The sequence below is a fragment of the Oncorhynchus gorbuscha genome, linkage group LG08 (genome assembly GCF_021184085.1).
Source record: "Oncorhynchus gorbuscha isolate QuinsamMale2020 ecotype Even-year linkage group LG08, OgorEven_v1.0, whole genome shotgun sequence".
NCBI classification, from domain to species: domain Eukaryota; kingdom Metazoa; phylum Chordata; class Actinopteri; order Salmoniformes; family Salmonidae; genus Oncorhynchus; species Oncorhynchus gorbuscha.
In genome coordinates, this window is record NC_060180.1 from 75,167,991 (window position 1) to 75,193,577 (window position 25,587).

Genomic DNA, 25,587 nt, shown 5'->3' on the forward strand with positions numbered 1-25,587 from the left:
GAGAGAGAGAGAGAGAGAGAGAGAGAGAGAGAGAGAGAGAGAGGTTAAAGGTCAGAGGAACACATTATGAGCATGTTGTTGGTAAGTATAATTACATACAGCGACACAATGCAGAAGCCTTAAATTGACCGTGAACTGCATTGTGTTGTAGAATGAGGACTTGAACAGACAGGTCAATACTGTATTGTTGCCGGTTGAATAGGAGAGAGAGGTTCAGGCAGGTCAATACTGTATTGTTTCTGGTTGAATAGGAGAGAGAATTTATATTTTTCTCTATTTTGATAACTTTAGTTTAATAATAATAATAATATATGCCATTTAGCAGACGCTTTTATCCAAAGCGACTTACAGTCATGTGTGCATACATTCTACGTATGGGTGGTCCCGGGGATCGAACCCACTACCCTGGCGTTACAAGCGCCATGCTCTACCAACTGAGTTTAAATTTATCACTGGACGAGACTCTATGGAGTAGAGTACCGTGATGAGGCTCTAATGGAGTAGAGTACCGCGATGAGGCTCTATGGAGTAGAGTACCGTGATGAGGCTCTATGGAGTAGACTACCATCATGAGGCTCTAATGGAGTAGAGTACCGTGATGAGGCTCTATGGAGTAGACTACCATCATGAGACTCTAATGGAGTAGAGTACTGCGATGAGGCTCTATGGAGTAGACTACCATCATGAGGCTCTAATGGAGTAGAGTACCGTGATGAGGCTCTATGTATTAGAGTACCGTCCTGAGGCTCTATGGAGTAGAGTACCGTGCTGAGGCTCTATGGAGTAGAGTACCATGATGAGGCTCTAATGGAGTAGAGTACCGTGATGAGGCTCTATGGAGTAGAGTACCGTGATGAGGCTCTATGGAGTAGAGTACCGTCATGAGGCTCTATGGAGTAGAGTACCGTGATGAGGCTCTATGGAGTAGAGTACCGTGATGAGGCTCTATGGAGTAGAGTACCGTGCTGAGGCTCTATGGAGTAGAGTACCGTGATGAGGCTCTATGGAGTATAGTACCGTGATGAGGCTCTATGGAGTAGAGTACCGTGATGAGGCTCTATGGAGTAGAGTACCGTGATGAGGCTCTATGGAGTAGAGTACCGTGATGAGGCTCTAATGGAGTAGAGAGTGATGAGGCCGTGATGAGGCTCTATGGAGTAGAGTACCGTGATGAGGCTCTAATGGAGTAGAGTACCGTGATGAGGCTCTAATGGAGTAGAGTACCGTGATGAGGCTCTAATGGAGTAGAGTACCGTGATGAGGCTCTAATGGAGTAGAGTACCGTGATGAGGCTCTATGGAGTAGAGTACCGTGATGAGGCTCTATGGAGTAGAGTACCGTGATGAGGCTCTAATGGAGTAGAGTACCGTGATGAGGCTCTAATGGAGTAGAGTACCGTGATGAGGCTCTAATGGAGTAGAGTACCGTGATGAGGCCCGACACACATTCACTGCTTAATCAGGTTTGGCTCCCTGTTTGTCTGAGTACAAGGCAGTTGTTTTGTTACAGACTGCATTGAGTTGAATTGGCCTGAAGGAGGTCCAAAAAGCCTCCAGTCCAAAGACATCCCCAATGTGTATTATCTTTACAAAATAGCGTTATTTTGTTCCTGACTCGTGTTTTTTTCTGGAGGAGGTCCTGAAAGCAAGTTGTTTCTTGAGGCAAGCAAACTCTATTATTGCTTTCTCCACCCCCAGATTCACTGACTAATTGACTATCGTCAGGCTCGCTGATGTATCTACCTTCACAACACAAAGCCTTGCCAAATGAATTAGATGGTAAAGGGTATGGATCGGATTGCTTGGCTCGAATTGGGAGGAAAAAGTTTCAAATGAATTTAACTTCTCTCTCTCTTCAGCACAGTCTTCTACCCAATCCTTCAATGTCTTTTCAGGTATGAGTCATCTCTAACATCTCTGTTTTTAACTAATAATCTTTGTTGTTGGACTTTTCTTTTCTCTTAAAACAGGAAGCTGGGTAAGAAACGTAATTGACCATTACAAAGCAGGATATTATAATGATTGATTAATTGATTATTGATTAATTATTAATTTGTTGTTGTTTTGTCTTGTGTTCTCCTAAACAGGAAGCTGGCTAAGAAACGTAAAGAGACGTTGAGCAGTACTCGACAGGAGATGACAGTGATGGTTAACTCTATGGATAAGAGCTATACGGAGCAGGGGACAAACTGCGATGAGGCCTTGTCCTTCATGGACACACACAGCCACACGCTCAACACAAGGAGTGAGTGTACCCTCACCATCAACGGGAGACGTAAGTTGTTCTGAACAACCTTCAGACTTTGATTGCCCTTTTTTACCTTTTTTTAAAATCAATCGTATCGATAAAATATATTTTCTTAAATTCCATAAATCCACTTGACTAATGGGAGCTTGTTGTGTCCAACATTTCTACCCTGTCTATCTATGGGTGTCACGGATCCCACCGGAACCTTCCTTACGCACACCTGGCCCCTATTCCCAGTGATTTGTATAAGTGTGCCTTTGGTTTACCAGTGTCCTGTCCATTATTGTTACACTGTCCGTTGGTTCGTGTGAGTACCTGTGCTGTGTGTTTTGGGTTTTTCGTGCAAAATGTGGTTTGCGCAGATGATTACGGGGTCTCGTCCCGTGTGTTAATCAACGTGCGCTGTGTGTTATTTATTCGAGGTGCTCCTCGCTCTTTGTTTTGGTTTTCTACCCTGTGTTTTGTTACGTGTTTGTCTGGTCTTCGTCCCCGTGCCGTAATTTGGGGTATAATTTTTAAAAACTATTACGCATTCCTGTGCCTGTCTCCGGGCTCATGCATACCAGCATGACAATGAGTAACTGTTTTGCTTGTCCCGCTCAGTTTTTACACCGCAAAATACCAGAAAATGACCAAAAAAAAAGAGTAGAACCAGTTTCACCAGCTTTTACATTTTGATTTGACTATTAGATGTTCAATGTTTTTTTTTTTTTTTTTTATATTTAAAAAGTTAGTTTCATTCGTATAAATATAATTCCCGTTCACAAAACAGAGTTGACTTTAAAATGAGGGACAGACGGTCAAAAGTTTAAGAACATCAACTCATTCCAGGGTTTCTCTTTTGTTTTTACTATTGTCTACATTGTAGAATAATTGTGAAGGCATCAACACTATGAAATAACACCTATGGAATCATGTAGTAACCAAAAAGGTGTTAAACAAATCAAAATATATCTGAGATTATTCAAATAGCCACCCTTTGCCTTGATGAAAGCTTTGCAAACTCTTGGCAAATGTATCCATGCGATCTCTATTAAAGTGCACTTTAATTTAATGTAACAGGCTTTTAAAATTCATTTTTGGTGCACAATTTCTACTTAAAATATCAAAGGCATTGGTGGAATGACTCTACTGTATACGTTACTGCTGCATGGCTATTGTTGAAAAACACTTCACCCTAATCCTTAAAACCTTTTACCAACTCAGTCTCTAACAGCTTTGTCTGGGGCTAGGCCTTGAAGCCTGACCATGACCCCATATAATCTGACCCAAGCCATCCTGATTAGACCCTTCTACTCCGCTCTGTCATTAGTTGTCTTCCACTGGTAGGAAATGACGCCCCTGAACAGACACTTAAGCTTTGACCTCAACTGACTGTCTGTTAAAATGTGACTGTTTTGAAATTGAGATACCTCTAAGAAGTTCAATTCCTCACCCCATGTCCCGTTCCAAAATCCTGAGCCCCTTTACCTTGTATAACTGTCTATTGATGTCATACGGAGCTGTTTATGCTATGTGTTAGACAAGTTAACCTTTTCACTCAGTCCTCTTTAGTTTTGGTGATCCTCTCAGCTCCGGCTCATAGTTGGGTGGATGGATGTCTTATTTTGTATTACAATGAATTGAATGTAATGTATTAATTGCTGTATTAACTACTGTATTAATTACTGTATTAACTACTGTATTAATTACTGTATTAACTACTGTATTAATTACTGTATTAATTACTGTATTAATTGCTGTATTAACTACTGTATTAACTACTGTATTAATTACTGTATTAACTACTGTATTAATTACTGTATTAATTACTGTTTTAACTACTGTATTAATTACTGTATTAACTACTGTATTAACTACTGTATTAATTACTGTATTAATTACAGTCATTTACCATTCTCATCCTCGGACTGAAAATGTTGTTTTGCAGAGTTCATCGATCTCATTTTCAAGTCCTTGTTTAAAAAAAATATATATATTTTAGAGATGTCGTTTTCAAATAACCGATAGTCAGTGGTTGTAATCTGAATAAAAGGAAAAAGTCTATTGTCCTGCTATTAGCCCGTCCTAGAAACATTGTTTGTAGAAATCACAGCCTGCTACGCTTGTGAAAACAGAGTTAATAATAATGATAATCATTTTTCCTTCTTCTAGTTGTTAAATGTTCCAAATGATAAAGTTTATTATTTTTAATCAATTAGTATATTTGAGTTTAACCACAATATTTGTTGTATTATTTGTTCTGTCTTTTCTGAAACTGAAATTTCAACCAACTTTCTATGAGTTGTTTAAAAAAAATAACTACATTTTGGAGATGATTTCCTTTTTCAATAACCGAAAGTGAGCAGGTGTAATAAAGTGAGCAGGTGTAATAAAGTGAGCAGGTGTAATAAAGTGAGCAGGTGTAATAAAGTGAGCAGGTGTAATAAAGTGAGCAGGTGTAATAAAGTGAGCAGGTGTAATAAAGTGAGCAGGTGTAATAAAGTGAGCAGGTGTAATAAAGTGAGCAGGTGTAATAAAGTGAGCAGGTGTAATAAAGTGAGCAGGTGTAATAAAGTGAGCAGGTGTAATAAAGTGAGCAGGTGTAATAAAGTGAGCAGGTGTAATAAAGTGAGCAGGTGTAATAAAGTGAGCAGGTGTAATAAAGTGAGCAGGTGTAATAAAGTGAGCAGGTGTAATAAAGTGAGCTAGGAAAAAGGCCGTTCTTGAACATGAGATAATGTTACTAATTTGTAAATAAAGCCAATTTGTTATTTAAATGAAGGTTATTTCAGGTGTAATTTGAGCAGGTGTAATAAAGTGAGCAGGTGTAATATAGTGAACAGGTGTAATAAAGTGCCTCAGGTGTCTCCAGGTGTAATAAAGTGAGCAGGTGTAATAAAGTGAGCAGGTGTCTGTGAGCAGGTGTAATAAAGTGCAGGTGTAATTGCACTGCGTGCAGTGTCTAAAGTGACCAGGTGTAATAAAGTCGAGCAGGTGCCCCAGTGAGCAGTTTTCATGCAGGTGATCAGTTGAGCAGGTGTAATAAAGTATCTATTGACCTGCTAAGTGAGCAGGTGTAATAAATGAGTGCTGTAATAAAGTGAGCAGGGTCCAAAGTGAGCAGGTGTAATAAAGTGAGCAGTGTAAAAATGATCCAAACATTTTCACAGGTGTAATTACAGTGTAATAAATACCCAAACAGAGAGGTTAATAAAGTGAAAATAAAAATGTAATTGAGCAGGTGTAATAAAGACCAGCCCCCAGTGCAGGTGTAATCTTGACAGGTGTCTGAAGGAGGTCTAATTATCCCCATTAATTGCCAGTATTTTCCAGCATAATCAGGTGTAATAAACTGAGCAGGTGTAATGTGAGTGGTCTAAAGTGAGCAGGTGTTTGAGCAGGTGTAATGTGAGCAGGGTGAGCAGGTGTAATAAAGTGAGCAGGTGTAATAAAGTGAGCAGGTGTAATAAAGTGAGCAGCATAAATCTCAAAACCGTTAGTTGAGCAAACACTGTATACGACATGGTAAATAAAGCCAATTTGTTATTTAGAATGATTATTTGGTGTTGGTACTAGATGCCTCATGTGTTGGTCCTAGATGAACCAGCATCTGTTGGTTTCACTAGATGCAGTGTTGGTCGAGAGGCCCCAGAGTTTTACATGGTGTTGGTCCTAGATGGTGTTGGTCCTAGATGGTGTTGTACCTAGATCCAGAGTGTTGGTCCTAGTAAGGTGATCCAAACATTTTCCTAATTACAGATGGTGTTAAAAATCTCATTGAATAATGACATGGTGTTGGTCCTAGATGGTGTTGTCCTAGATGGTGTTGGTCCTAGATGACATGGTGTTGGTCCTAGATGGTGTTGGTCCTAGATGGTGTTGGTCCTAGAACCCCACAGCATAATCTCAAAACTGTTGTTGATCCTAGATGGTGTTGGTCCTAGATGATATGGTGTTGGGCCTAGATGGTGTTGGTCCTAGATTACATGGTGTTGGGCCTAGATGGTGTTGGTCCTAGATTACATGGCGTTGGGCCTAGATGGTGTTGGTCCTAGATGGTGTTGGTCCTAGATGGTGTTGGTCCTAGATGGTGTTGGTCCCAGATGACATGGTGTTGGTCCTAGATGGTGTTGGTCCTAGATGGTGTTGGTCCTAGATGGTGTTGGTCCTAGATGGTGTTGGTCCTAGATGGTGTTGGTCCCAGATGGTGTTGGTCCTAGATGGTGTTGGTCCTAGATTACATGGTGTTGGGCCTAGATGGTGTTGGGCCTAGATGGTGTTGGTCCTAGATGGTGTTGGTCCTAGATGGTGTTGGTCCTAGATGGTGTTGGTCCTAGATGGTGTTGGTCCCAGATGACATGGTGTTGGTCCTAGATGGTGTTGGGCCTAGATGGTGTTGGGCCTAGATGGTGTTGGTCCTAGATGGTGTTGGTCCTAGATGGTGTTGGTCCTAGATGGTGTTGGTCCTAGATGGTGTTGGTCCCAGATGACATGGTGTTGGTCCCAGATGACATGGTGTTGGTCCTAGATGGTGTTGGTCCTAGATGGTGTTGGTCCTAGATGGTGTTGGTCCTAGATGGTGTTGGTCCTAGATGTCATTTGTCCCAGATGACATGGTGTTTGTCCTAGATGGTGTTGGTCCTAGATGGTGTTGGACCTAGATGGTGTTGGTCCCAGATGGTGTTGGTCCTAGATGACATGGTGTTGGTCCTAGATTGTGTTGGTCCCAGATGACATAGTGTTGGTCCTAGATGGTGTTGGTCACAGATGGTGTTGGTCCTAGATTACATGGTGTTGGTCCTAGATTGTGTTGGTCCCAGATGACATAGCGTTGGTCCTAGATGGTGTTGGTCCCAGATGGTGTTGGTCCTAGATGACATGGTGTTGGTCCTAGATTGTGTTGGTCCTAGATGACATGGTGTTGGTCCTAGATGGTGTTGGTCCTAGATTGTGTTGGTCATAGATGACATGGTGTTGGTCCTAGATGGTGTTGGTCCTAGATGGTGTTGGTCCTAGATGGTGTTGGTCCTAAATGGTGTTGGTCCTAGATTGTGTTGGTCATAGATGACATGGTGTTGGTCCTAGATGGTGTTGGTCCTAGATGGTGTTGGTCCTAGATGGTGTTGGTCCTAGATGGTGTTGGTCCTAGATGACATGGTGTTGGTCCTAGATGGTGTTGGTCCTAGATGGTGTTGGTCCTAGATGGTGTTGGTCCTAGATGGTGTTGGTCCTAGATGGTGTTGGTCCTAGATGGTGTTGAGATGGTGTTGGTCCTAGATGGTGTTGGTCCTAGATGGTGTTGGTCCTAGATGGTGTTGGTCCTAGATGGTGTTGGTCCTAGATGGTCTTGGTCTTAGATGGTGTTGGTCATAAATGGTGTTTGTCCCAGATGACATGGTGTTGGTCCTAGATGGTGTTGGTCCTAGATGGTGTTGGACCTAGATGGTGTTGGTCCCAGATGGTGTTGGTCCTAGATGACATGGTGTTGGTCCTAGATTGTGTTGGTCCCAGATGACATAGTGTTGGTCCTAGATGGTGTTGGTCACAGATGGTGTTGGTCCTAGATTACATGGTGTTGGTCCTAGATGGTGTTGGTCCTAGATGACATGGTGTTGGTCCTAGATTGTGTTGGTCCCAGATGACATAGCGTTGGTCCTAGATGGTGTTGGTCCCAGATGGTGTTGGTCCTAGATGACATGGTGTTGGTCCTAGATTGTGTTGGTCCTAGATGACATGGTGTTGGTCCTAGATGGTGTTGGTCCTAGATTGTGTTGGTCATAGATGACATGGTGTTGGTCCTAGATGGTGTTGGTCCTAGATGGTGTTGGTCCTAGATGGTGTTGGTCCTAGATGGTGTTGGTCCTAGATTGTCTTGGTCATAGATGACATGGTGTTGGTCCTAGATGGTGTTGGTCATAGATGGTGTTGGTCCTAGATGGTGTTGGTCCTAGATGGTGTTGGTCCTAGATGGTGTTGGTCATAGATGACATGGTGTTGGTCCTAGATGGTGTTGGTCCTAGATGGTGTTGGTCCTAGATGGTGTTGGTCCTAGATGGTGTTGGTCCTAGATGGTGTTGGTCCTTGATGACATGGTGTTGGTCCTAGATGGTGTTGGTCCTAGATGGTGTTGGTCCTAGATGGTGTTGGTCCTAGATGGTGTTGGTCCTTGATGACATGGTGTTGGTCCTAGATGGTCTTGGTCCTAGATGGTGTTGGTCCTAGATGGTGTTGGTCCTAGATGGTGTTGGTCCTAGATGGTGTTGGTCCTAGATGGTGTTGGTCATAGATGGTGTTGGTCATAGATGGTGTTGGTCATAGATGGTGTTGGTCCTAGATGGTGTTGGTCCTAGATGGTGTTGGTCCTAGATGGTGTTGGTCATAGATGACATGGTGTTGGTCCTAGATGGTGTTGGTCATAGATGGTGTTGGTCATAGATGGTGTTGGTCATAGATGGTGTTGGTCATAGATGGTGTTGGTCCTAGATGACATGGTGTTGGTCCTAGATGGTGTTGGTCCTAGATGGTGTTGGTCCTAGATGACATGGTGTTGGTCCTAGATGGTGTTGGTCCTAGATGGTGTTGGTCCTAGATGGTGTTGGTCCTAGATGGTGTTGGTCCTAGATGGTGTTGGTCCTAGATGGTGTTGGTCCTAGATGGTGTTGGTCCTAGATGGTGTTGGTCCTAGATGGTGTTGGTCCTTGATGACATGGTGTTGGTCCTAGATGGTGTTGGTCCTAGATGGTGTTGGTCCTAGATGGTGTTGGTCCTAGATGGTGTTGGTCATAGATGGTGTTGGTCATAGATGGTGTTGGTCATAGATGGTGTTGGTCCTAGATGGTGTTGGTCCTAGATGGTGTTGGTCCTAGATGGTGTTGGTCCTAGATGGTGTTGGTCCTAGATGGTGTTGGACATGGTGTTGGTCCTTGATGACATGGTGTTGGTCCTAGATGGTGTTGGTCCTAGATGGTGTTGGTCCTAGATGGTGTTGGTCCTAGATGGTGTTGGTCCTAGATGGTGTTGGTCCTAGATGGTGTTGGTCCTAGATGGTGTTGGTCCTAGATGACATGTTCAAGAGTCATGCCCAAAACTCTAACTGTATTGTTGTGTGGCTCTTTGACTTCCCCTTCCTCGTGTTCAGCACTGACAAACAAAATATATTACATGTGTCACTATACATTACTATGTACTGTGTTATGAATCTGCTTAACTGATGATTTGTGTTATTTCTGTTATGGTACTATGATATGTTCTGGTCCTATGACATGTTCTGGTACTATGATATGTTCTGGTACTATGATATGTTCTGGTACTATGATATGTTCTGGTACTATGGTATGTTCTGGTACTATGATATGTTCTGGTACTATGGTATGTTCTGGTACTATGATATGTTCTGGTACTATGGTATGTTCTGTTCCTATGATATGTTCTGTTCCTATGTTCTGGTACTATGGTATGTTCTGTTCCTATGTTCTGGTACTATGGTATGTTCTGGTCCTATGTTCTGGTACTATGGTATGTTCTGGTACTATGGTATGTTCTGGTCCTATGATATGTTCTGGTACTATGGTATGTTCTGGTACTATGATATGTTCTGGTACTATGGTATGTTCTGGTACTATGGTATGTTCTGGTACTATGGTATGTTCTGGTACTATGGTATGTTCTGGTACTATGGTACTATGTTCTGGTACCTATGTTCTGTCCTATGTTCTGGTACTATGGTATGTTCTGGTACTATGTTCTGGTACTATGGTATGTTCTGGTCCTATGTTCTGGTACTATGATATGTTCTGGTAATATGTTCTGGTACTATGGTATGTTCTGGTCCTATGTTCTGGTCCCATGATATGTTCTGGTACTATGGTATGTTCTGGTACTATGATACGGTCTGGTACTATGTTCTGGTACTGTGGTATGTTCTGGTCCTATGTTCTGGTCCCATGATATGTTCTGGTACTATGGTATGTTCTGGTCCCATGATATGTTCTGGTCCCATGGTATGTTCTGGTACTATGGTATGTTCTGGTCCTATGTTCTGGTACTATGATATGTTCTGGTACTATGTTCTGGTACTATGGTATGTTCTGGTCCTATGTTCTGGTACTATGATGTTCTGGTCCTATGTTCTGGTACTATGATATGTTCTGGTACTATGACATGTTCTGGTCCTATGTTCTGGTACTATGTTCTGGTACTATATGTTCTGGTCCTATGTTCTGGTACTATGGTATGTTCTGGTACTATGGTATGTTCTGGTCCCATGATATGTTCTGGTACTATTATATGTTCTGGTACTATGGTATGTTCTGGTACTATGGTATGTTCTGGTCCTATGATATGTTCTGGTACTATGGTATGTTCTGGTACTATGATATGTTCTGGTCCTATGTTCTGGTACTATGATATGTTCTGGTACTATGGTATGTTCTGGTACTATGACATGTTCTGGTCCTATGTTCTGGTACTATGATATGTTCTGGTCCTATGGTATGTTCTGGTCCTATGATATGTTCTGGTACTATGATATGTTCTGGTACTATGGTATGTTCTGGTACTATGACATGTTCTGGTCCTATGTTCTGGTACTATGATATGTTCTGGTCCTATGTTCTGGTACTATGATATGTTCTGGTACTATGGTATGTTCTGGTACTATGACATGTTCTGGTCCTATGTTCTGGTCCTATGATATGGTCTGGTACTATGGTATGTTCTGGTACTATGATATGTTCTGGTACTATGATATGTTCTGGTCCTATGGTATGTTCTGGTACTATGGTATGTTCTGGTCCTATGATATGTTCTGGTCCTATGGTATGTTCTGGTACTATGGTATGTTCTGGTACTATGGTATGTTCTGGTACTATGGTATGTTCTGGTCCTATGATATGTTCTGGTACTATGGTATGTTCTGGTACTATGTTCTGGTACTATGGTATGTTCTGGTCCTATGTTCTGGTCCCATGATATGTTCTGGTACTATGGTATGTTCTGGTACTATGATACGGTCTGGTACTATGTTCTGGTACTGTGGTATGTTCTGGTCCTATGTTCTGGTCCCATGATATGTTCTGGTACTATGGTATGTTCTGGTACTATGATATGTTCTGGTACTATGATATGTTCTGGTACTATGATATGTTCTGGTACTATGGTATGTTCTGGTACTATGGTATGTTCTGGTACTATGGTATGTTCTGGTACTATGATATGTTCTGGTCCTATGATATGTTCTGGTACTATGGTATGTTCTGGTCCTATGATATGTTCTGGTACTATGGTATGTTCTGGTCCTATGTTCTGGTACTATGATATGTTCTGGTCCTATGTTCTGGTACTATGGTATGTTCTGGTACTATGGTATGTTCTGGTCCTATGTTCTGGTCCCATGATATGTTCTGGTCCTATGATATGTTCTGGTACTATGATACGGTCTGGTACTATGTTCTGGTACTGTGGTATGTTCTGGTCCTATGTGTTCTGGTCCCATGATATGTTCTGATATGTTCTGGTACTATGGTATGTTCTGGTCCTATGATATGTTCTGGTACTATGATATGTTCTGGTACTATGGTATGTTCTGGTACTATGTATGTTCTGGTCCTATGACATGTTCCCATGGATATGTTCTGGTACTATGGTATGTTCTGGTACTATGATATGTTCTGGTCCTATGATATGTTCTGGTACTATGGTATGTTCTGGTCCATGATATGTTCTGGTCCTATGATATGTTCTGGTACTATGTTCTGGGTATATGTTCTGGTACTATGATATGTTCTGGTCCTATGTTCTGGTACTATGGTATGTTCTGGTCCTATGTTCTGGTATGTTCTATGATGTTCTGGTATGTCCCATGATATGTTCTGGTACTATGGTATGTTCTGGTACTATGACATGTTCTGGTCCTATGTTCTGGTACTATGACATGTTCTGGTCCTATGTTCTGGTACTATGACATGTTCTGGTCCTATGTTCTGGTACTATGATATGTTCTGGTCCTATGGTATGTTCTGGTACTATGACATGTTCTGGTCCTATGTTCTGGTACTATGATATGTTCTGGTCCCATGATATGTTCTGGTACTATGATATGTTCTGGTCCTATGTTCTGGTACTATGATATGTTCTGGTCCCATGATATGTTCTGGTCCTATGATATGTTCTGGTCCTATGGTATGTTCTGGTACTATGATATGTTCTGGTCCCATGATATGTTCTGGTCCTATGGTATGTTCTGGTACTATGACATGTTCTGGTCCTATGTTCTGGTCCTATGATATGTTCTGTACTATATGTTCTGGTACTATGATATGTTCTGGTCCTGATATGTTCTGGTACTATGTTCTGGATATGTTCTGGTCCATGATATGTTCTGGTCCTATGGTATGTTCTGGTACTATGATATGTTCTGGTCCCATGATATGTTCTGGTCCCATGATATGTTCTGGTACTATGGTATGTTCTGGTACTATGGTATGTTCTGGTCCTATGATATGTTCTGGTCCCATGATATGTTCTGGTACTATGGTATGTTCTGGTCCCATGATATGTTCTGTTCCCAGGATATGTTCTGGTCCTATGTTCTGGTACTATGACATGTTCTGGTCCTATGTTCTGGTACTATGACATGTTCTGGTCCTATGTTCTGGTACTATGATATGTTCTGGTCCTATGATATGTTCTGGTCCTATGATATGTTCTGGTACTATGATATGTTCTGGTACTATGTTCTGGTACTATGATATGTTCTGGTCCCATGATATGTTCTGGTACTATGATATGTTCTGGTCCTATGATATGTTCTGGTACTATGACATGTTCTGGTCCTATGTTCTGGTACTATGATATGTTCTGGTCCATGATATGTTCTGGTCCCATGATATGTTCTGGTACTATGATATGTTCTGGTACTATGATATGTTCTGGTCCTATGATATGTTCTGGTACTATGGTATGTTCTGGTACTATGTTATGTTCTGGTCCTATGTTATGTTCTGGTACTATGGTATGTTCTGGTACTATGATATGTTCTGGTCCTATGTTCTGGTACTATGATATGTTCTGGTCCTATGATATGTTCTGGTACTATGTTCTGGTACTATGGTATGTTCTGGTACTATGATATGTTCTGGTACTATGGTATGTTCTGGTACTATGGTATGTTCTGGTACTATGATATGTTCTGGTACTATGATATGTTCTGGTACTATGGTATGTTCTGGTACTATGTTCTGGTACTATGGTATGTTCTGGTACTATGGTATGTTCTGGTCCTATGTTCTGGTACTATGATATGTTCTGGTCCCATGATATGTTCTGGTACTATGATATGTTCTGGTACTATGATATGTTCTGGTACTATGGTATGTTCTGGTCCCATGATATGTTCTGGTACTATGGTATGTTCTGGTCCTATGTTCTGGTACTATGGTATGTTCTGGTACTATGATATGTTCTGGTCCCATGATATGTTCTGGTACTATGATATGTTCTGGTACTATGGTATGTTCTGGTCCCATGATATGTTCTGGTACTATGATATGTTCTGGTCCTATGATATGTTCTGGTCCTATGTTCTGGTCCTATGTTCTGGTACTATGGTATGTTCTGGCACTATGATATGTTCTGGTACTATGGTATGTTCTGGTACTATGATATGTTCTGGTACTATGGTATGTTCTGGTCCTATGGTATGTTCTGGTCCCATGATATGTTCTGGTACTATGGTATGTTCTGGTACTATGGTATGTTCTGGTCCCATGATATGTTCTGGTACTATGGTATGTTCTGGTACTATGGTATGTTCTGGTCCTATGTTATGTTCTGGTACTATGGTATGTTCTGGTCCTATGGTATGTTCTGGTACTATGTTCTGGTACTATGATATGTTCTGGTCCTATGTTCTGGTACTATGATATGTTCTGGTCTATGGTATGTTCTGGTCCCATGATATGTTCTGGTACTATGGTATGTTCTGGTCCTATGTTCTGGTACTATGGTATGTTCTGGTACTATGGTATGTTCTGGTACTATGGTATGTTCTGGTCCTATGTTCTGGTACTATGGTATGTTCTGGTCCCATGATATGTTCTGGTACTATGATATGTTCTGGTACTATGGTATGTTCTGGTCCCATGATATGTTCTGGTACTATGGTATGTTCTGGTACTATGATATGTTCTGATATGTTCTGGTACTATGATATGTTCTGGTCCTATGGTATGTTCTGGTCCCATGATATGTTCTGGTCCCATGATATGTTCTGGTACTATGGTATGTTCTGGTACTATGTTATGTTCTGGTCCCATGATATGTTCTGGTACTATGGTATGTTCTGGTCCCATGATATGTTCTGGTACTATGGTATGTTCTGGTCCCATGATATGTTCTGGTACTATGATATGTTCTGGTACTATGGTATGTTCTGGTACTATGGTATGTTCTGGTACTATGATATGTTCTGGTACTATGTTCTGGTACTATGGTATGTTCTGGTACTATGGTATGTTCTGGTCCCATGATATGTTCTGGTACTATGATATGTTCTGGTCCTATGGTATGTTCTGGTACTATGGTATGTTCTGGTTATGATATGTTCTGGTCCAATGATTCTGTATATTGATAGTTTTCTTTCTGTCTCCAGCTGCGTCGTCCCCTTCCTCCTTCACCCTGAATAAGTCTAATACTCTCAGCACAACGCTTCTCAAGTCCTACTACCCAGGTATACACACCTTTTCTCCACCTCTGGTCCACACCATTCTGCCATACTATGGTCACTGTAGATAGCGGAGAGTACAAGTCAATGGTTGGTGAAATGATAGCTAACTTAAGTTCAGCTTTAGTCCCATTGTGTGTTTGTTGCATCAGTAATGTGTTTTTGATGGATTGATATGAATCGGAAGTCTATGCATTAATTATAACAAACATCATCTGTGTGTGAATGTACTATATTTCTATCCTACTGTTCAACGTGTGTTTGGTCTTCTATCTCTCTGTGTTTAGCAGTTCTTCTGTCTCCTGCTATAAGACTGTATTGTTTTGTCTTTCTCTTCCTCTTCTTCCTCCTCCTCTTCCTCTCCTCGTCTTCTATCTCGTCCTCTTCCTCCGCTTCTTCCTCATCCTCTTCTTCTTATATACCCTCCTCTTCCTCTCCTCGTCTTCTATCTCGTCCTCTTCCTCCGCTTCTTCCTCTTCCTCTTCTTCTTTTTCCTCCTCTTCCTCTCCTCGTCTTCTATCTCGTCCTCTTCCTCCGCTTCTTCCTCATCCTCTTCTTCTTTTTCCTCCTCCACCTCTTCTTCCTCCTCTTCCTCCTCTTCCTCCTCCTCTTCCTCTTCTTCCTCCTCTTCCTCCTCTTCCTCCTCCTCTTCTTCCTCCTCCTCTTCTTCCTCTTCTTCATCTTCTCCCTTTTCTTCCTCCTCCTCTCTTCTTCCTCCTCATCTTACTCCTCTTCCTCCTCCTCTTACTCCTCTTCCTCTCCTCTTCTTCTTCCTCCTCTTCCTCTGCCTCTTCCTCTTCCTCATCTTCCTTCACTTCCTCCTGCTCTTCCTCCTCCTCTTCTTCCTCTTCCTCCTCCTCCTCTTCTTCCTCTTCCTCCTGCTCTTCCTCCTCCTCCTCATCTTCCTCCTCTTCCTGCTCTGCCTCCTCCTCATCATCTTCTTCCTCTTCCTCCTCCTCCTCTTCTTCCTCTTCCTCCTCCTCTTCTTCCTCTTCCTCCTGCTCTTCCTCCTCCTCCTCATCTTCTTCCTCTTCCTCGTCCTCTTCTTCTTCCTCTCCTCCTGCTCTTCCATTTCCTCCTCCTCCTCCTCTTCTTCCTCTTCCTCTTCCTCCTCCTCCTCCTCTTCTTCCTCTTCATCATCCTCTTCCTCTTCCTCCTCCTCCTCTTCTTCCTCTTCCTCCTCCTCCTCTTCTTCATCTTCCTCAACTTCTTCCTCTTCCTCCTCCTCCTCCTCTTCTTCATCTTCCTCATCTTCTTCCTCTTCCTCCTCCTCTTCCTCCTCTTCTTCCTCTTCCTCTTCCTCCTCCTCCTCCTCTTCTTCCTCTTCCTCCTCCTCCTCTTCTTCCTCTTCCTCTTCCTCCTCCTCTTCTTCCTCTTCCTCTTCCTCCTCCTCCTCTTCTTCATCTTCCTCATCTTCTTCCTCTTCCTCCTCCTCATCCTCCTCTTCTTCCTCCTCTTCTTCCTCTTCCTCCTCCTCCTCCTCCTCCTCCTCCTCTTCTTCCTCTTCCTCTTCCTCCTCCTCCTCTTCTTCCTCTTCCTCCTCCTCCTCTTCTTCCTCTTCCTCCTCCTCCTCTTCTTCCTCTTCCTCATCTTCTTCCTCTTCCTCCTCCTCCTCCTCTTCTTCATCTTCCTAATCTTCTTCCTCTTCCTCCTCCTCATCCTCCTCTTCTTCCTCCTCTTCTTCCTCCTCCTCCTCCTCTTCTTCCTCTTCCTCCTCCTCCTCTTCTTCCTCTTCCTCCTCTTCTTCCTCTTCCTCCTGCTCTTCCTCCTCCTATATCTACAATCACATTCACTTTGCTCTGGTGTTTAGCTCTCCTCTTTTCTTGCATGCTTTTATTTACTGCTATTTTCTCTCCTCTTCCTCCGACTTCCGCACTTGTTTGGGGGTTATGAACAGATCCCTTCGTGCCAACCGCTATCTTAGGTGAGACACGTCTTCTTTTACCACTATATCCATTTCTGCTGAGAGTGTATTATAGGATTCACTGTTTAACTTGCTTTGTCGTGAAGACTCTGACAAAGAAAACCTATTGCTATGTACATGCAGTAAAGTATCGGGAGGGAACAGCTCTGTTACTGATGATGGCTTCCTCACCTTCATACCTGCCTGCTGCTTCCTCCTCGTCCTCCTCCTAATCCTCCTCCTCTTCCTTCTCCTCCTCTTCTTCTTCTTCTTCATCCTCGTCTTCCTCCTCCTCCTCCTCTTCTTCCTCTTCCTCGTCCTCCTCCTAATCCTCCTCCTCTTCCTCCCTGGTTATCCCTGGGCTGAGGCTGGCTTCTCTCCATTCCATCCTCACTGCGTTGTGATGTCACCTATGTAACATGTTTGACCTCTCATATGCATGGTCAGACATGTGGACTGGATGTGGGGGGAGTGTAGTTGGGGAGGAGAGGGGAGTGTAGTTGGGAAGGAGGGGGGAGTGTAGTTCGGAAGGACTGGGGAGGTGTAGTTGGGGAGGAGGGGGAGTGTAGTTGGGGAGGAGGGGGAGTGTAGTTGGGAAGGACTGGGGAGGAGTTGGGGGGGGAGTGTAGTTGGGAAGGAGGGGGAGTGTAGTTGGGGAGGAGGGGGAGGTGTAGTTGGGAAATAGGGGGAGTGTAGTTGGGAAGTATGGGAGAGTGTAGTTGGGGAGGATTGGGGAGTGTAGTTGGGGAGGATTGGGGAGTGTAGTTGAGGAGGATTGGGGAGTGTAGTTGGGGAGGAGGAGGGATGTGTAGTTGGGAAGGATGGGGAGTGTAGTTGAGGAGGAGGGGGAGTGTAGTTGGGGAGGTGTAATTGGAGTGGAGGGGGAGTGTAGTTCAGGAGGAGAGGGGAGTGTAGGTGGGGAGGAGGGGAGGTGTAGATGGTGAGAAGGGAGAGTGTAGTTCAGGAGGAGAGGGGAGTGTAGGTGGGGAGGAGGGGAGGTGTAGATGGTGAGAAGGGGGAGTGTAATTCAGGAGGAGAGGGGAGTGAAGGTGGGGACGAGGGGAGGTGTAGTTGGGAAATAGGGGGGAAGGGGGAGTGAAGGTGGGGACGAGGGGAGGTGTAGTTGCAGACAGGTGTGGCAGCCAACATCGCCATGTTCACTGTTACTACAGTTACCAGTAAAGTCACTGTGCTACAATAATATGAACAGAGAGAGAGAGATATCAACCACTTATAAAAACAGAGAGAGAGAGAGATCAACCACTTATATAAATAGAGATCATCCACTTATATAAACAGAGAGAGAGAGATCAACCACTTATATAAACAGAGAGATCAACCACTTATATAAACAGAGAGATCAACCACTTATATAAACAGAGAGAGAGAAATCAACCACTTAGTGGAGAGAGAGAGAGAGAGAGAGAGAGAGAGAGAGAGAGAGAGAGAGAGAGAGAGAGAGAGAGAGAGAGATCAACCACTTATATAAACAGAGAGAGATCAACCACTTATATACACAGAGAGAGAGATCAACCACATATATACACAGAGAGATCAACCACTTATATAAACAGAGAGATCAACCACTTATATGAACAGAGAGAGAGAGATCAGCCGCTTATTTAAACGTAGAGAGAGAGATCAATCACTTATGTAAATAGAGAGAGAGAGAGGGAGATGAACCACTTATATAAATATAGAGAGAGATCAATCACTTAAATAAACATAGAGAGAGATCAATCACTTATATAAACATAGAGAGAGACAGAGAGAGATCAACCACTTATATAAACATAGAGAGAGATCAATCACTTATATAAACATAGAGAGAGATAGACCACTTATTTAAACATAGAGAGATAAAGAGATCAACCACTTTTATAAATATAGAGAGATCAGCCACTTATATAAACACAGAGAGAGAGATCGACCACTTATATACACACAGAGAGAGATCAACCACTTTTATAAATATAGAGAGATCAGCCACTTATATAAACATAGAGAGAGAGAGATCAACCACTTATATAAACAGAGAGAGATCAACCACTTATATACACAGAGAGAGAGATCGAACACATATATACACAGAGAGATCAACCACTTATATAAACAGAGAGATCAACCACTTATATAAACAGAGAGAGAGAGATCAACCACTTATATACACAGAGAGATCAACCACTTATATAAACAGAGAGACAGAGATTAACCACTTATATAAACAGAGAGAGATCAACCACTTATATAAACAGAGAGAGATCAACCACTTATATAAACAGAGAGAGATCAACCACTTATATAAACAGAGAGAGATCAACCACTTATATAAACAGAGAGAGATCAACCACATATACACAGAGAGAGATCAACCGCTTATATAAACAGAGAGAGATCAACCACTTATATAAACAGAGAGAGATCAACCACTTATATACACAGAGAGATCAACCACTTATATAAACAGAGAGAGAGAGATCAACCACTTATATAAACAGAGAGAGATCAACCACTTATATAAACAGAGAGAGAGATCAACCACTTATATAAACAGAGAGAGAGATCAACCACTTATATAAACAGAGAGAGAGATCAACCACTTGTATAAACAGAGAGAGATCAACCACTTGTATAAACAGAGAGAGATCAACCACTTATATAAACAGAGAGATCAACCACTTATATAAACAGAGAGATCAACCACTTATATAAACAGAGAGAGATCAACCACTTATATAAACAGAGAGAGAGATCAACCACTTATATAAACAGAGAGAGATCAACCACTTATATAAACAGAGAGAGAGATCAACCACTTATATAAACAGAGAGAGAGAGAGATCAACCACTTATGTAAACAGAGAGAGAGAGATCAACCACTTATATGAACATAGAGAGATCAACCACTTATATAAACAGAGAGAGATCAACCACTTATATAAACAGAGAGATCAACCACTTATATAAACATAGAGAGAGTTCAACCACTTATATAAACAGAGAGAGATCAACCACTTATGTAAACAGAGAGATCAACCACTTATGTAAACAGAGAGAGAGACAGAGAGGGACAAAGATAGAGACAAAGGGAGAGACAGAGAGAGGGATACATAGAGAGGGAGACAGAGAGAGGGAGATGGAGAGAGCGAGACAGGCAGAGAGAGAGAGGGAGACAGGCAGAGAGAGAGAGAGAGAGAGGGAGACAGACAGAGAGAGAGAGGGAGACAGACAGAGAGAGAGAGAGAGGGAGACAGACAGAGAGAGAGAGAGGGAGACAGACAGAGAGAGAGAGAGAGAGGGAGACAGACAGAGAGAGAGAGGGAGACAGACAGAGAGAGAGAGGGAGACAGGCAGAGAGAGAGAGAGGGAGACAGACAGAGAGAGAGAGGGAGACAGACAGAGAGAGAGAGGGAGACAGACAGAGAGAGAGAGGGAGACAGACAGAGAGAGAGAGGGAGACAGACAGAGAGAGAGGGAGAGGGAGACAGACAGAGAGAGAGGGAGACAGAGGGGGAGACCGAGAGATAGAGACAGGGAGACAGAGAGAGAGAGTGAGACAGAGGTAGACCAGCCTGAAGTGTCAGCCTACACAGAACTGAACCTTCCAGAACTGAACTATTTTTATGTTATACTATATATTTTTGAAAAAACATGATCATAATAATAGTTATAATTATTATAGTGAGACAGTAGCGGTATAGTGCTATCCATGGTAATGAACGAGGCCAGACGCAAACACATACAGCACAACAGGGATCCACACATCAAGAAAAACATGAAAACACTATTTCTGCTTCCACCATATCATGGAATCAACATAATACCTGTCATTTTAAACCATGTTGACAGTTAATTAACATTAGCTTGGGAAGCAATGGAGCATGTAGCCATTAGCGCTAGCTGGTTGCGAGCCATGAAGCAGGCTGGCTTGAAAAGGTTATCTGTTTTTAGTTGTGACAGTTTGAGATAACATATTAGGGGAGTTGATTATCGTTGTGACAGTTTGAGATAACATATTAGGGGAGTTGATTATCGTTGTGACAGTTTGAGATAACATATTAGGGAGTTGATTATCGTTGTGACAGTTTGAGATAACATATTAGGGGAGTTGATTATTACATTTACATTACATTTAAGTCATTTAGCAGACGCTCTTATCCAGAGCGACTTACAAATTGGTGCATTCACCTTATGACATCCAGTGGAACAGTCACTTTACAATAGTGCATCTAAAACTTAAGGGGGGTGAGAGGGATTACTTATCCTATCCTAGGTATTCCTTAAAGAGGTGGGGTTTCAGGTGTCTCCGGAAGGTGGTGATTGACTCCGCTGTCCTGGCGTCGTGAGGGAGTTTGTTCCACCATTGGGGGGCCAGGGCAGCGAACAGTTTTGACTGGGCTGAGCGGGAGCTGTACTTCCTCAGTGGTAGGGAGGCGAGCAGGCCAGAGGTGGATGAACGCAGTGCCCTTGTTTGGGTGTAGGGCCTGATCAGAGCCTGGAGGTACTGAGGTGCCGTTCCCCTCACAGCTCCGTAGGCAAGCACCATGGTCTTGTAGCGGATACGAGCTTCAACTGGAAGCCAGTGGAGAGAACGGAGGAGCGGGGTGACGTGAGAGAACTTGGGAAGGTTGAACACCAGACGGGCTGCGGCGTTCTGGATGAGTTGAAGGGGTTTAATGGCACAGGCAGGGAGCCCAGCCAACAGCGAGTTGCAGTAATCCAGACGGGAGATGACAAGTGCCTGGATTAGGACCTGCGCCGCTTCCTGTGTGAGGCAGGGTCGTACTCTGCGGATGTTGTAGAGCATGAACCTACAGGAACGGGCCACCGCCTTGATGTTGGTTGAGAACGACAGGGTGTTGTCCAGGATCACGCCAAGGTTCTTGGCGCTCTGGGAGGAGGACACAATGGAGTTGTCAACCGTGATGGCGAGATCATGGAACGGGCAGTCCTTCCCCGGGAGGAAGAGCAGCTCCGTCTTGCCGAGGTTCAGCTTGAGGTGGTGATCCGTCATCCACACTGATATGTCTGCCAGAAATGCAGAGATGCGATTCGCCACCTGGTCATCAGAAGGGGAAAGGAGAAGATTAATTGTGTGTCGTCTGCATAGCAATGATAGGAGAGACCATGTGAGGTTATGACAGAGCCAAGTGACTTGGTGTATAGCGAGAATAGCAGAGGGCCTAGAACAGAGCCCTGGGGGACACCAGTGGTGAGAGCGCGTGGTGAGGAGACAGATTCTAGCCACGCCACCTGGTAGGAGCGACCTGTCAGGTAGGACGCAATCCAAGCGTGGGCCGCGCCGGAGATGCCCAACTCGGAGAGGGTGGAGAGGAGGATCTGATGGTTCACAGTATCGAAGGCAGCCGATAGATCTAGAAGGATGAGAGCAGAGGAGAGAGAGTTAGCTTTAGCAGTGCGGAGCGCCTCCGTGATACAGAGGAGAGCAGTCTCAGTTGAATGACTAGTCTTGAAACCTGACTGATTTGGATCAAGAAGGTCATTCAGAGAGAGATAGCGGGATAATCATTGAGACAGTTGGAGATAACATATTAGGGGAGTTGATTATCATTGTGACAGTTTGAGATAACATATTAAGGGAGTTGTTGATTTCCCCTTTGTATATTATCTACCTCACTTGCTTTGGCAATGTTAACACATGTTTCCCATGCCAATAAATCCCCCTTGAATTGAATTGAATTGAATTGAAAATCGAATTGAGTCGATTATCATTGTGACAGTTTGAGATAACGTATTTTGGGAGTTGATTATCATTTAATGTAAGTGATTAGTGCATCTTGTTCATCTCATTGCAGGCTTTATTTTGCGTCATAATAGCCAAAATGTCAGCAATCATAACCGCATCTAATTCCATTTCAGGAGTGAGGCCACGAACATTTTTTGTTGTTGCATTTTTTGATTCTGTCCCCTTGAAAACCATTCTGTCCCCTTGAAAACCATTCTGTCCCCTTGAAAACCATTCTGTCCCCTTGAAATCCATTCTGTCACCTTGAAAACCATTCTGTCCGCTTGAAAACCATTCTGTCCCCTTGAAAACCATTCTGTCACCTTGAAAACCATTCTGTCCCCTAGAAAACCATTCTGTCCCCTTGAAATCCATTCTGTCACCTTGAAAACCATTCTGTCCCCTTGAAATCCATTCTGTCCCCTTGAAAACCATTCTGTCCCCTTGAAAACCATTCTGTCCCCTTGAAAACCATTCTGTCCCCTTGAAAACCATTCTGTCCCATTGAAATCCATTCTGTCCCCTTGAAATCCATTCTGTCCGCTTGAAAACCATTCTGTCCCCTTGAAAACCATTCTGTCCACTTGAAAACCATTCTGTCCCCTTGAAATCCATTCTGTCCCCTTGAAATCCATTCTGTCCCCTTGAAATCCATTCTGTCCGCTTGAAAACCATTCTGTCCCCTTGAAAACCATTCTGTCCCCTTGAAATCCATTCTGTCCCCTTGAAATCCATTCTGTCCCCTTGAAATCCATTCTGTCTGCTTGAAAACCATTCTGTCCCCTTGAAATCCATTCTGTCCCCTTGAAATCCATTCTGTTCCAATTGAAATCCATTCTGTCTACCTTGAAAACCATTCTGTCCCCTTGAAATCCATTCTGTCCCCTTGAAATCCATTCTGTCCCCTTGAAATCCATTCTGTCCCCTTGAAATCCATTCTGTCCCCTTGAAATCCATTCTGTCTACCTTGAAAACCATTCTGTCACCTTGAAATCCATTCTGTCACCTTGAAATCCATTCTGTCCCCTTGAAATCCATTCTGTCCCCTTGAAATCCATTCTGTCCCCTTGAAATCCATTCTGTCCCCTTGAAAACCATTCTGTCACCTTGAAATCCATTCTGTCCCCTTGAAAACCAGAGAGAGATCAACCACGTATATAAACAGAGAGAGAGAGATCAACCACTTATATAAACATAGAGAGATCAACCACTTATATAAACAGAGAGAGATCACTTAACCACTTATTCTGTCTACCTTGAAATCCATTCTGTCACCTTGAAATCCATTCTGTCACATTGAAATCCATTCTGTCCCCTTGAAATCCATTCTGTCCCCTTGAAATCCATTCTGACACCTTGAAAACACTCTATCCACTTGAAAACAATTATGTTTTTGATTTGTTCTTTTAAGACTGTATTACACTGTTGAAATGCCCACGCCACAATTTCCTCATCAAATGAACAAAGCCCAGGCCTTACTGATTTAAAACAGCACAGGCATGATGTGATCTAACAAACAGTAGCTCTAAAAACCAATCTACACTGTAACAGTGCTTATGATGTATTGTTGCTTACCTCTCTCTCTCTCTCTCTCTCTCTCTCTCTCTCTCTCTCTCTCTCGCTCTCGCTCTCGCTCTCGCTCGCTCGCTCTCGCGCTCTCTCTCGCTCTCTCTCGCTCTCTCTCGCTCTCTCTCTCGCTCTCTCTCGCTCTCCTCTTCTCTCTTTTATACTCTCTTCTCTCTTTTATACTCTCTTCTCTTCTCTTCTCTCTCTCTCTCCTCTCCTCTTCTCTCTTTTATACTCTCTTCTCTTCTCTCTCTCCTCTCCTCTTCTCTCTTTTATACTCTCTTCTCTTCTCCCTCTCTCTCCTCTCCTCTCCTCTCTCTTATACTCTCTCCTCTCCTCCTCTTCTCTTCTCTCTCTTATACTCTCTCTTCTCTCCTCTCCTCTCCTCTTCTCTTCTCTTTCTCTTCCTTAACCTCTTTCTGTATCTCCAATAAAAGTGCCCATAAATGGTAAGTCACCAGGGCCCCCTGGTCTTGGCCTTGGTTTGGGGAAGGAGGTGATGTCACAGGAACACACAGATGACAGTGAGAGAGCTGATTCGTGGATATAACTATGACTTTTCTATTATGGCATCTGCATGGCCAATGGACACGCTAACATTTCACCTCCCCTTCCGTTTCCACCTTGAAGCCATTAGCTTTGTCTAGCATGATCACAGTACACCATCGTTGCTGCATTATCATGCGTTATCTCCCGGGGAGGGGGGGGGGAGTGTTTTTGTTTGTTTTCATTGTATTGGTTGTAATTGAGCAAAGTTGCTTGGATGGTGCCTGACTGCATCCACCATTGTGTTGTGCTGAAGCCGCTGAACATCCACATCCACCTTCATTCTTATCTCTGCCTCTTACTGCCACTGACAGGGGTCTGAGTGGAATTTAAAATACAACATCTCTAATGGCAATATGAGGTGCATCAAAATCAAATTAAAATATTACTTTTCTCTTTTAAAAAAAACGTGTTTTTAATTCCTCTACTTCCTACGTCATAATAATACTGACTACTTCCTATGTCATAATAATAGTGACTACTTCCCACATCATAGAACTACTGACTACTTCCCACATCATAGAACTACTGACTACTTCCCTCATCATAGAACTACTGACTACTTCCCACGTCATAGAACTACTGACTACTTCCCACATCATAGAACTACTGACTACTTCCCTCATCATAGAACTACTGACTACTTCCCACATCATAGTAATACTGACTACTTCCCACATCATAGAACTACTGACTACTTCCCACATCATAGAACTACTGACTACTTCCCACATCATAATAATACTGACTACTTCCCACATCATAGAACTACTGACTACTTCCCACATCATAGAACTACTGACTACTTCCCTCATCATAGAACTACTGACTACTTCCCACATCATAGAACTACTGACTACTTCCCACATCATAGTA

The 25,587-nt window shown here is 43.0% G+C and overlaps 1 protein-coding gene across 3 annotated transcripts in view; it reads left to right on the forward strand.

The window, feature by feature from the left end:
- The window catches only part of LOC124042184 (receptor-type tyrosine-protein phosphatase mu-like), a 621,881-nt gene that overhangs the window by 427,749 nt on the left and 168,545 nt on the right, over window positions 1–25,587 (forward strand). For 2 of the 3 annotated variants that reach the window (XM_046360586.1, XM_046360588.1), the window contains 4 exons: window positions 2,087–2,274; window positions 14,879–14,956; window positions 16,848–16,874; window positions 24,603–24,614. In XM_046360586.1, coding sequence (XP_046216542.1) covers window positions 2,087–2,274; window positions 14,879–14,956; window positions 16,848–16,874; window positions 24,603–24,614 — 305 coding nt within the window. The remainder of the gene's footprint in view (window positions 1–2,086; window positions 2,275–14,878; window positions 14,957–16,847; window positions 16,875–24,602; window positions 24,615–25,587) is intronic. The other variant, XM_046360587.1, reaches the window with a different exon arrangement.